The sequence below is a fragment of the Quercus suber genome, unplaced genomic scaffold (assembly GCF_002906115.3).
Source record: "Quercus suber isolate HL8 unplaced genomic scaffold, Cork oak 2.0 scaffold_132, whole genome shotgun sequence".
Taxonomy (NCBI): domain Eukaryota; kingdom Viridiplantae; phylum Streptophyta; class Magnoliopsida; order Fagales; family Fagaceae; genus Quercus; species Quercus suber.
The window spans coordinates 292,148-305,901 of record NW_027069595.1 but is presented as its reverse complement, the minus strand read 5'-3'; the positions used below and the strand labels follow the sequence as shown (position 1 = coordinate 305,901).

Genomic DNA, 13,754 nt, shown 5'->3' with positions numbered 1-13,754 from the left:
AATATCCGAAGATTGTTTTTTTCTTTTCTTTTTTTGATAGTATTGCAGCTGAAAGAAGTGTTAGTATTAATAATCATCAATAAGCAAGTTGCATGGTTCATGTTTGTTGTGCTTCTGTGTGGACTTGCAAAGCTTGTACAACTAAAATTCAAGTGCTGTTGGTGCCGCTTCCCATAAGATTTAGATAGGGACCAGTCAGCATGGTTGATGAGAAATTGATGCCCTTCAATTTTAATTTGTCATTGTGATCACTCGGCCCCAGCATGCTTTTGTTGTAAATGTATGTTAAAAGAACATTAGTGCATAACTAAGTGAAATAATCATGTCACCTCTGCCTAGCTTTAAAGGTTACAGCACTAGTAATATGAGTAATTAGGCAATAAGGGTTGTCCATTACTAAAAACAAAACATTCAGCACTATATCGCTCTCGATAAGAATATTGGTCCACACCATCAGTGAGTGGCTGCAATACAAGAACAGGTTACATCCTGTTCCTGTGGGGAAGACCTTTCGTTACATACTTTTGCAGTCTGGTCACATCACAGGTGCAGAGATAATCTTAATCAGTCAGCAACAATAATATCAAATTCATCGGGATCCGGAGAATCTTGAAAGTGAGTTTTCTTGGTCACTGTTACACTCATTTTCACCCTTTGATAGCTATAAAGCATAGTACTTTTGCCTTTTTTATTCCTTTTTTTTTTTTTTGGGTTGATAATCAGTACTTTTGCCTTTTGACTCTAGTTTTCTCACTCAATTATTTAGAGCCAAGAGCTCCTCTATAGAGTAGAGACAAGTAGCACGGCCAATTTGTATTTTCTAGTAACAAGTAGTTTCAACCTCTATTGTTTTTGGTCATGCCAATCCATTATAAAATCTGTAGTTGTTTGTTATCATATATAGGTTATGAATTTAGGTAATAAATTTATTTAGAATTTTAATAAGATGTACTTATTTTTAAGATTTGTGATTTCTGGTCTTTAATGAAAATGTGCCTATAAAAATACCCCTATTGAATAAAAACATAGGATTGAATGAAAATGTGTTTCTTGAATGAAAAATTGTCTATCGACTGAAAATGAAAAACATATAGACACAACTTTTCAATATTTTTAAATGTATACATAATATTAATTTATGTAATCATGTGACACAGTAAAAAATGGCTAATAAAAAATTAAACGTTTCACTTTTATATTACATAAATGTATGTTAAAAAGGACATTAGAGCATAATTAAGTGAATAATTGTGACAGCTCTGCCTAGATTCAATTGTGCACTAATATATGACTAGGGCAAATGTTGACAAGCACTCAAAGGTACTTGTTAAATTTGCACTAATGTAAGTCTCATATAATAAAAAAAGACATAAAATTGACCTATAACTTATTTTAATATTTTTTTTCTCTTTATAAAACTGCCCAAAAAAAAAATGAAAGGTTGAAAGGCCTGCAGTTAACCCGTAAACACAACCCTATGACTAATTAGGCAATAAGGTTATCCATTACTATAACTGAGCTCGAGGCGAAAGAATACTATTGGGTTCATTATTGGTCCATCACCATCATTACAAATTACGATACAACAACAGGCAACATCATGTGGGAAGACCTTTTGTCAAGTTGTGGACTTTTGTTACATACTTTTTACAGTCTAGTCATATCACTAGTCTATGACTCCTAGAGATTTGGCTCGTGTACTGTGCTACGACTCCTAGAGATTTGGCTCGTCGCACCATCAAAGTAGTTAGATGGGAGAAGCCACAGGTGGGTTGGGTTAAGTTAAATACGGACGGGGCTTCTAAAGGTAATCCGGGTCTGGCAGGTTGTGGAGGAGTGGTGAGGAATGAGGATGGAAGGTGGATTGCGGGGTTTGCTAGGCGTATAGGAGTGACTACCAGCTTTGTGGCTGAGCTATGGGGGCTTCGGGAAGGTCTCTTACTTTGCAGCAACTTAAACGTCCTTTTTCTTGTCATTGAGCTGGATGCTAAAGCTGTGGTGGATGTTTTTCTCAATCCTAACTACCAAAATAATGTTGTTTCACCTATCTTGGAGGATTGCAAGCAATTGATGCTCCGGTTTCAGCAGGTTCAGCTTAGACATTGCTTTCGTCAAGCTAATCGCTGTGCGGATTTGTTAGCTAGGATGAGTTTTGATCAAGTTTCAGATTTTATGTCTTACAACTGTCCGCCTGTGGACGTTAAAGGTATTCTAGAAGAGGATGTAGTTGGTCTTTATGTAAACAGGTGCTGCACTGTAACTGATTCTGCAGTTTAGCCTTTGAATAAAATCGTCTTTCAACCAAAAAAAAAAAAAAAAAAAACTAGTCTATTTTTAAATTATTTCACATTTGTCCAAAGAAGCAGGGGCCACATTTTTTTTCTTTTTTTCTTTTGATTTGCACAATTTTTTTGTATGTATTGCACTTGCAGAGATAATCAGTCAGCAGCAATAATCATGGTTTTGAAACCAGACCCGACCGTACGGTCCGACCGGAAAAACCTCGAACCGTTCATTTTTGCGGTTCTTTTAGCTTCAAGAACCGTCCTATGAGAAAAAAGCAAGGACCCGTGCGAACCGCGGTCGGACCTCACGGTTCTGAGAACCGGGATCAGACCGCTTCTCACGGTTCCCTACTTCCCTCTGAATCTGAACCTAAAAAAAAAAAAAAAAAAAAAAAACACAGAAAAACAAGCTTTAAATTCTGGAACCGTGATCAGAGCACTTAGCCGGCAGGCATTGGACTTCTTTCAGATCTGGAACCAAAAGATTTGTGAGGAAAAAAAAAAAAAAACTGAGAAGAAGAAGATGACAAAGTAGGGGCTGTACGAAGTTGAAACAGCAAGTTAACAACCCAGCACAGATCGCGAGTCACAGCCTTCATCTTCGTCTTCTGCTTCTATTTCTTCTTCTTTCTTCTTTTTCTCCATCTTCTTTTTCTTCTTTCCGTGGAGACTACTGTGGTTTCTCTCACCTTCTCTCTAGCTGTATGGGTTTGTTTTGAATTCTTTTTTATGTTTCCAAAGCCCCTTATGTGACTTGGCATAGCATTGGGAAGAATCCAGAGCCCCTCCTACACGTGACTTGCATTGGGAAGAATCCAGAGCATTGGGAAGAATCTAGAGCCCCTACACGTGACTAGGCATTGGGAAAACCAAAAAACTTTTTATTTTTGAAATTGGCAAAAATTTTCAGCCATTGATTTGGAGCTCTGAGCATGTGATGTGACTATTAATGGATTGATAGGTAACAAATAAAATATTATAAGTACTTTCAGTTAATATTTACAATTTTTTGTAAACGAAAAAAATATAGTGCTATAAAGTATTTCACAACTTTTTTATTATAATTATAATCTAGTAAAGTTTGACTGGTAGAGAAAAAATAGTGAGTCAACGGATACAATTAAGTACATAATAATTCCTATAAAAAATATATAATAATTATTAAATTATTATTTTAATTTAAAATTACTAAGTGTCTTTCTAATTCCTATATTATTAGAATATTACTGTCACAAGTTTAACTGATCAACATATAAATAAATAAAGAAATATTATATCTATGTATGCTTAGGATATATTTTTTTTTTGATAAACAATGTATACTTAGGATATGATATTTTTTATTTGTCTTATGAAAGTTATGATGTAAAAAAAATATATTTGAAAGATAGATTTCTATATTTAATTGGGTCATTTAATTTAATTTTTCTATTTATACTAATTTAATATATTTTATTTATATTTAAATAATTATTAAATTAATTATGACGTCATCACGGTTCGACATCGGTTCAACCTCGGTTCGACCTTAAAAACCTTAAACCTCTCCCTTTTACGGTTCAATAAACGGTCCGGGTCTGAAAACCTTGGCAATAATAATAATTCATCCGGGTTTTAAAGGCTCGCTTGGTAAAATATTTTAAACATTAATTTTTAATTTTTAATTTTTAATTTTTAAATAATATTATATATATTTTTATACATTTTTTTTTAATTATATGTATTTTAAAAAATTATAAACAATACTACTCAAAAATGATCACTCGTTTCTCAAAAAAAAAACTTGGTCACTCATTTTCAACCAGTGACAGCTATCAAGCATAGTACATTTGCCTTTTGACTCTACTTTTCTGGCTCGATTATTTAGTAGCACAGCCAATCTCTATTTTCTAGTGATAAAGTAGTTTCAACCTCTATTAATTTATAAAATCTGTTGGTGATGAATTTGATTATCAAAAATATAGTAGGTGATGAATTTTGGTAATAAATTTATAGGTTGTGTTAACGGGCATTTTACTGTCTCCGTTTATAACAGCATTTTAATTTTTTTTTTATAGCTTTTTGTTTTTTGATAATTTTTTAGCAATTTTTTTATCATTTTTGGCAATCTTTTTAATAATTTTGTCTTTTTTATTAACACAACTTATTAAAAAAAAATCTTAACAAACACCACACGGTACTTGTTAATATTTTTCTAAATTTATTTAGAATCTTAATAAGACGTACTTATTTTAAGATTTGTGATTTCTGGTTTAGTTCCCCCAAATATATTTTTATATTTGTATATTACATTACTGCCCTTTGCTCATATTATAACGGTTTACATTATATGTGAAGTAGTCTCTAAAGTATGTAAATTGCTTGGGTTAGTGGCAAATTTAGACAGGGACCTGTCAGCTTTGTTCATGATAAATTGATGTCCTTCAATTTTAATTTGTCATTCATGAGAACTGAGAAGCCACGTTCATCTAACTAGTTAATCATGATTTTCATCTTTTAAATACCACGAAACAACCTGAACACTTGTTTGCCTTTATGTGTATTCGTATGTATAAATTATTCTTTCCAAATTTCTATTTGAATGTGAATGACATCACGTCCATCGCTATCCAAGCAAATGCTTGTGTTTGTGGCAAAATTGATTTGTATGAGGATGCTTTTGTTAAATTTCACTTTTCTCATCGTTAATATCCTAAGATAGTATTGCAGCTGAAAGAAGTGTTGGTATTAATAATCTTCAATAAGTGTTGGAATATTTTCATAAAATTATTATATATGTACTTTTAAATGGTCTTTTAAAGGAAAGATTTTTTTTTTTTTTTTTTTTGAGAATTAAAGGAAAGAATATAATCGTTCACGTACAGTTAATAGCCACATTAACTTACCTTATTAACTGTTGAAAAACGCATAATGCATAGTTTATGCCAAATAGTAATTGTCACCAATATTAGCTATACATAATTATTAGTTTACCCTTTTTTTTTTGAGAAACCAGACTAATTATTAGTTTACCGTTGATAACTTGATATATTACAATAAATCTCCGTAACCATTTACTATTGAATCAGATTAATCAAAAGGAAAGTTAATTCTAATATCTATTGAATTAAACATGATTTTAATATGGAAGGTTTTACTAGTCTATATTAGGCCAATATGTACAGCCAAAAAGGATAGGGATAGTAAGAGGAAATAGGATCGGTTTTATCTTCTCACCATTACATGCATCAACAAATATTTGCAGTATATTATCCTCTTCTTTTATCTGAAAAATATATATTCCCACTATATTATATTTTAGGTAAAGTAAGTATTATAGACAGTTTCTTATCCTACAAGTTGATATAGGACATAATTTTTAAATTAATTTCAGTAATTTGTTGTATTTTGTATTTTTATGTAATTTTCTTTATTTTAAGTTTAGGGCATTTATCTCCTTATTTTTAGGTGCTTTTAATATGATTTTTAGGTCAAATTTATGGTTAGGTATTAATTATGAGTTATTTTATAATATTTTTTTTTGTCAAGTTTTACGGAGTTCCTTAAATAGGGCCCTAAGGGTTTTTAACGATTATTCAATCAATAAAATTCAGATCTTTTGTCTCTCTATTTTCTAGTGGATCTCAGACCCTTTCTCCTCGTGGATTCAATAACTCTTGTGGATTAAAGGAGCTCTCGTGAATTCGAGGTTATTTTTAGAAGAAAACATGTTTTATTTCTTCTTTTCTAGAAATAGACGTGTTTTGTTTATTGATACTTCCGTATGCCACATCACAAGAAGTGTAGGCTTGTAATGATAATCGGCAAGTTTGCTAGATTGTTGTATTTTGGGGGCAAGCACGCATAATTGCTAGTCTACTATACCAAAATTTTTGTTGACGGCATGTATCATCTCAAGAGAGCGGCCTAGTCCATGCCTCAACATCCCATCTAAAAACTCATGGAATTAACACATACTAATTTGAATATAATATAATGTTACGAGATATGTTGAAGCACCAGCGAGGTAATCTCCCAACTCTGTTCTCTAATTTCAAGATCAACTCTAATTTCTGTGAAATATTATTATATAAATTTAATTTACTCGCTAGTCATTGTTCTTAGGCAATAAGGGTTGTCCATTACTAAAAGCAAAACATCCCGCAGACCTGCACTATATGAACATTGGCCTATCACCGTCAGCAAGTGGCTACAATACGATAATAGGTAACATCCCCAGTGTGGACCCTACTCTTTAGCAGTTAGAAATCACACATCTACTGGTGCAGTTGATCGGTGATATATATAGGAAGACCCCCAATTCTTTTAGTTGTCTTCTTTCCTTGTTTCACATGCACATGATTTATTCGATGGCAAAGATTTTCCGAAAAAAGTTGTCCCTACATGATACCTATTAGATAGGGACCAGTCAGCTTAATTGGTTCGTGAGAAATTGATGCCCTTCAAGTTTTAATTTGTCATTCATGAGAAATCACACTCATCTAATCTAACTAGTTAATCATATTGAGGGGCCGAGTTGAATTATTCTTTGGAAGGAATATTCAAACTCTAAAACCCTCAATTGATATACTAAAAAGCATAAATTGATTTAAAAATTATTGACAAATAAATTAAATTTAGAGTTGATCATATAAGACCACTTTAAAAGAAGAGTTCTTAAATGACCATAACAAAATGTTGGGGCATTTTTATAGTAAGTGAAGTGTCAATCTAACATGGATCAACATAAAATAAAATAAGATTATATTGAGATACACCACAACTCAAAACAAAAAATGTTTTGAAAATATAATGAGATTTTGTTGTATTACTAGATTTCCTCATTGGTTAGTTAAGTAAGTGGCAAGGAACCAAAAATAAAATAAAAAATGGTATAGAGCTTTCAATTAATTAAAGTCAACGTGTGCATTTCAATTAGCTTAATTGGTAAAGTCTTTGATAATTGAATAAGAAATTTGAAGTTCAATATCCTCTTACACCGAAAACCAGTTGGTGTCTTAGTTTGATCATAAAGAGCTATCGTTAGGAGTAAACACTATAAGTTAAAATTTTTTAAAAAAATAATAATTTATATAAATAATAATAGATGAAGTTAAGAGAAACTTAAATTAAAATTCCAAATTAGAGTTCTAATTTTGTGCCATGTGTCATAAATTATTTATTCTTAAAGATTTTATTTCTTAATTTTAGAATCAAATGTAGAATCACATCATAAATATTCATTCAAGTGAGTTATTAAGTACAAAAACTAAAGAGTCTAAAATAAATGAACCGTAAAAAATTAGTGTTTCACAATAATTTAAAAAAAAAAAAAAAGACAATTTATATTTTATACCTAATAATATTTTACAAAATTTTTTAAAGAGTTAAAAAAATATGAAAATGACTATGAATAGTATTTAAATTATATATATATATATATATATATATAAGAATTATATTATGCCCTCATCTTACAATAATTTATACTTATGAAGTACTAACTATTACCAAAAAATTGTTTCTTTGCTAAATTTTAAAAAATTCTTTTTTATCCTTAAACTATTAATAATATTTCACTTTTTGTTCTTAAATTTTTATATAAAAAAAATATTCCTAAAATATTAAAAATATATATTTTTTCCTAGTTTTACTTCTAAACTATTGAGGTTTGTTTGATAGTTAAATTCTAACACACATTTTTACATTTTAAATAATATTATATATATTTTCACATATTTTTTATCATACGTATATCAAAAATACTTAAACAATATTACTTAAATTTCTCCACCGAAATCCTGATTTGTTTTTTACAAAATTTAGCAGGAAAAAGACTTTATAAAGATTAAAAAAAAAACTTTTAATAAAGTTTAGAAACTTTGGTCGGTACTTTTGCTTTTTGTCTGTAGTTTTTTTTCACTCAATTACTTTGACCCTCTCTACAGACTTTAATACTGCTAGCAGTCTAGCACTACTTTTGAGCCTATCTACAGACTTTAGTCGGTACTTTTGCTTTTTGACGCTAATTTTTTCACTCAATTACTTTGAGCCTCTCTACAGACTTTAGTAGTACTAGCAGACTAGCACTACTTTTAATAAAGGAATGCAAAGCTGTCTTAATAATGCAACTCATCAAATTTTTTTTCTTTTTTTCAGATAAACACCAATTTTCAGCCAACTACTGTTTTTTTAAGTTTTAATAACGGAATCTAAAGAGTTTTTTGCTTAAATATTGTCAAAATTAAAATATTTTTGCATTATAGGTACTGTTTGAAGTTTTTTGGCAAAATAAGGAGAGATGTTGAATTTCGGCAATAGCGTTGCCGAAATTCAAGAAAAATGAGGAGAGAGAATGAGAAAATTGGAGGAGAGAGAAAAACTCGAATTACGGCAATGATATTACCGTAATTCCTCTGCCCAATTTGCCCAGGTTTGTGCGTGTGAGGAGTGCAATGTGTGAGTGCCCAAAAAAAAAAAATCCCACAATTTCGGCAATACCATTGCCGAAATTGTGGGGAATTTTTTATTTTATTTTATTTTATTTATGGCAATGGTATTTCGGCAATACCATTGCCACAATTGTGGGGAAATTTTTTTTTTTTTTTTTTAATTTGTGGCAATGGTATTTCGGCAATTGAAACAATTTCGGCAATGCGATTGCCACAATTGGAAAAAAAAAAAAAAAGAAACAAAAAAACAAAAATTTCCCCAATTGTGGCAATGGTATTTCCGAAATTGGTTGGGTTTTTTTTTTTTTTTTTTTTTTTTTTTACTAATTGTGGCAATGGTGTTGCGGAATTTCGGCAATAGGAAAAGATAAGTTTTTCTTTTGGCAATGTCATTGTTCCATTTGAAAAAAAAAAAAAAAATTCCTAATACCGTTTGGAAAAAAAAAATTTTTTTTTTATTTTTTTTCAATTGTGGCAATTGAAACAATTTCGGCAATGCAATTGCTACAATTGAAAAAAAAAAAAAACCCACAATTTAAAAAAAAAAATTCCCACAATTGTGGCAATGGTATTGCCGAAATACCATTGCCACAAATTAAAAAAAAAAAAAAAAAAAATTCCCCACAATTGTGGCAATGGTATTGCCGAAATACCATTGCCACAAATTAAAAAAAAAAAAAAAATTCCCCACAATTGTGGCAATGGTATTGCCGAAATACCATTGCCACAAATAAAAAAAAAAAAATTCCCCACAATTGTGGCAATAGTATTACCGAAATACCATTGCCACAAATTAAAAAAAAAAAAAAAAATTCCCCACAATTGTGGCAATGGTATTGCTGAAATACCATTGCCACAAATTAAAAAAAAAAAATTCCCCACAATTGTGGCAATGGTATTGCTGAAATACCATTGCCACAAATTAAAAAAAAATAAAAATTCCCCACAATTGTGGCAATGGTATTGCCGAAATTGTGGGATTTTTTTTTTGGGGGGAGCACTCACACATTGCACTCCTCACACGCACAAACCCGGGCAGATTGGGCAGAAAATTACGGCAATACCATTGCCGTAATTCGAGTTTTTCTCTCTCCTCCCATTTTCTCATTCTCTCTCCTCCTTTTTGAATTCGGCAACGCTGTTGCCGAATTCAACCTCTCTCCTCATTTTGCCAAAAAACTTCAAACGTACCTATAATGCAAAAATGTTTTAATTTTGACAATATTTAGCCAAAAGACTCGAATCTAAAGGCTATTTTCAGTAAAATCATTAAATTTTTATACTATTAGATAATAAACGGTAATTTTTACTTTTATGTATTCACTTTTTTAAATATACTTTTTAACAGATTCTCTCTTCCATTCTCTTTTCATTTGAATATTCACTTATATTTCACCTGTATTGATAAGAAAAGATTTACAAATTTTAGAAGGGTTATGTTAACGGGCACGCACGATGCCCGTTAACCACAAATTTTTTTTACTTTTCCAGACACTTTTTTGTCTTTTTTTTGTAATTCATGTCATTTTTTTCAGTTTTACAAATACTAATCAGAATTTTTTGACTTTTTTTAACAAATTTTTGTATATTTTCTGCACTTAACCAGCACCAGGCAGTGCTGGTTAACAATAACATTCTCCATTTTAGAATTTGAAAGGGATTACGAATTGGAAGAACAAAAGGACTACGAATAGGAAATTCATTTGGTCACATTTGCTTTCTGGGTGAATCACGTGCTTACAACTGTTTTTGTCTTCTTGTGTCGGCAGAATCATGTTTCAAATTTACCTTGGTGAAATGTTTTCACTTTTTGTCAACTGTGGACTTCTGTCACATACTTTTGAAGTTTGGTCATTGGTTAGTTAGTTGAGTCCGTGAGTGGCGAGGAACAAAAAAAATGGCATAGAGCTTTCATCAATTAAAGCCAACGTGCAACTCGATGGCTTATGGTCCAGTCCACTACCCCAGTTGCCCAATGTATGCCCCACGGCCCCACCCACCCCCCACTTAAAGGAAAAGTATATCATGTATCGGATGCATGAGTCTTCCCTCTCACATGGAAGTGGATCCCACTCAAGAGACAAACGACACAATTACACTTACACAAAAACTAAAAGGCTAAGAGCCTAAGTCACAAAATCAGTGGACATTGGGTTAAGTTAAAGAAATATAATAACATTAACAATTAACACAAAAGGACATTTGAAGAAAAGAAAAAATATACACACACACACTAAAGGACAAAGTCAAATAAAGTAATTCAATGTTTAGTTCGGAAAAATATATCCTGCAACGGGTATATGTTACCGATGTCTCTTCGTTTAGTTCAGACTATTCTGTTATTCAATATTTAGTTCAGACTAATCGAATCCAAAGGAAAAGAGAGAGACAACAGAGATGAGATAGAGAAAAAGAGAGAGAACTAAGATGAGATACCTTAGTAGGTTGAGTTACAACATAGATAGGTCTACAATCACCCATTTTAAATGGCTTCGGAACCTAAGTAATTCATGACAAGATGCTGGCATTTACCTCCCTAATAATAAGTGGTACCTGACCTGAATAAAGATTGAATGGCGCTTGTAACATCTTCTTGCACAACACTCCACGCCTTTAAAAAAAGGGGACTGAGAAACCAAATGGAGTTATGGACCAAGGGTTTTATCTCCATCCATGCAAATGTCAAACCTTTTAAAAGGTCTAACTCACAAGAAAAATGTTAAAACAGGTCTAGTCCAATTCACACATGGCCAAAATCAAGTTAGAATCCTAAAGACACTTCGCCTCAAATTGGATTATTTGAATCCTAGGGTAAGTTTTCTCTCTAAACAATAGAATCAATAGAAAGAAAGAATTTATAGAATTCTAACCCTTTTTTTACATCAATAGTTGGGGTGGGGCATTTGAATTCTAGAATATGATTTCTATAAAATTAAAATTTTCTCCTTGACCTCAATTAAATTTGCAATCAATTTCTTAACCCAATTTATTTGTTTCGGGTATCACAAGATAAGGCATTGTTTGATAGTTAATCCGGTGCATTGGTGTAAATTTCATTTTCAATGAAGTCCTCACTCTTTTCTTAAGCCACCGCTTGGTTAGTCAGAAACCTTTTCTGGAACCTTTTTTAGTGGAGAAAAAGTACGTACATCACCAATTCTTGAAATAAGATGTCAAGGGAGTTCTATAATCTATATTGAAACGAAATCCTACAAAGTAACAGTGGAGGAAGCGGGATTAGTCTTTATGATGAGGGTCATTGAAAGAAGTGATGATTTTCTACGATCAGTTTGTTCTGGGAAAAGGAGCAAGAGGGTTATTAGCATCTGTGGAGGATTTAGCCAAAGCAGAACCCTTCACAGTTTTTCTTATGGAAGATTGATGTGCAGTAAGATAGCAAGAGAGACATGAAATGGATAATATGTGAGATGCAATAATGCCAGGCTATGAAATTGCAGTACTTTCAGGCTATGAAGCAATCTTCCTTTCATGGGACAACTATCAAAGATGATTAGATGATGGTGATTTGAAACTCCAAATTTTGATTACCGAGTGTGAACAACTTTTTGACATGATACCTGTACTAAATGCCAAAAGTTTCAACAAAAATAATAAAACACAACAATTAAGATAATGTAATCCTCTCATCCAGGTTCATCTCACTATGTAGAAGCAAGATCAGTTGCTTGCTGCACCTCTAAATGTAAAATGTAAGTTATCATCAAGCATTGATCCTCTCACATAAGTTTCCGAAATCAAGTTCCAGCCAACGGAGCTTCTGTGGAACATATTACATTTCTGGGTACTACTCCAAGTAGATTTCCTCTGCCTTCATCCCAGATACAACATAAGTAGCTCCAATTTCAAAACTTCAGAGCGGATGAATCCATTCTTTTAACTTCAACAACCAACTTAATTATATTTATTCTATATTTCCTCATCAAAGAATCAAGAGGATAGGCAGATAACTCCAAGCTTGATACACAAATTTCAATTAGATTGGGAATAACAAGATTATTGATAATTATAATCTTTAATGAGATGCCACATGGGAGTAGAGAATTGCTCACAGATTGCATTGACAAATTTATACACTAACTGGACAAAATATGCGGTCACTTGGTGCTTTGCATATTTTCAAAATCTCAATATAATTCTTTGGCACTAAATGTATTGGTAGAACTCAACGAGGGTCATGTATAGGCTCATCTGAATCATATTTAGAAAGCAAATCACAGTAAGACTCCTCTTCAGATATGCATTGATTATCACTCATTTCATCATCATATACATCACTTAATCGTTCATGTTCTAGATCAGAATCTTCACTTGTCTTGTACAACCCCCTGCTCCTATCTAGCAGACCTTTCCTCAACATGCTTGCAAATCTTTCCCTGATTTCTATGAGGGGGTGTCTCTGCAAGAGTTTCTGGCGGTCATAGGCTTCCCTTAAAACAACCGTCTGAGTGTCATTCTTCTTAGAGAGGTAAAAAATACCAGGATGGCGCTCAAACACTTTAGTAAACTTCTGGGGCAGGGCCAAAGGCATACGGAGGTTGCTCACATTCTTGCGCTCGGTTTTCTTTTGTATGGTTAGGTGAAGAAGCTCGTGAAAGACTCCAACAATCCTCTTCTCAGACATATCTGTGCGGGGATCCAAATGCGAGGCATCAGTGTATGGCGAAGTATAAGGGAGCCTTTGCCACTCTTTCAACCACTCCATGCATTTTCGCTTCAACCCAAATCCTCTGGTGAATCCAATTGGAAAGGCTAAGCAACCATTTTTCATGTCTTCTTCATTCTGTTGTAAAGTGGCATTCTTTTCCAATTCAGAGACAGCGAGTTCATCATCCCAGGACAAGAGTTTCAATCCAACACGATCGTCAGGAAGGTTGACCAAAGAGAATAACTCAGGGTGATATGGAATCAAGGAAGCATGGTAATCATATGGCAACCCCAAGTCCCATTTCAGCTGGTCAATAGTTTGTAAAGGAAGTGTCCATTCTCTGGTGAGCATGAGCAGTTTACGGAGCCTATT

The 13,754-nt window shown here is 32.4% G+C and overlaps 1 protein-coding gene across 1 annotated transcript; it reads right to left on the bottom strand.

Annotated features, from left to right (window-relative positions):
* Positions 1 to 12,232: 12,232 nt before the first annotated feature.
* LOC136068765 (protein WHAT'S THIS FACTOR 9, mitochondrial-like) lies at positions 12,233 to 13,754 on the bottom strand. The gene has a single exon (XM_065776346.1). The coding sequence runs from the start codon at positions 13,731 to 13,733 to the stop codon at positions 12,900 to 12,902; it is 834 nt and encodes a 277-aa protein (XP_065632418.1). The 5' UTR covers positions 13,734 to 13,754; the 3' UTR covers positions 12,233 to 12,899.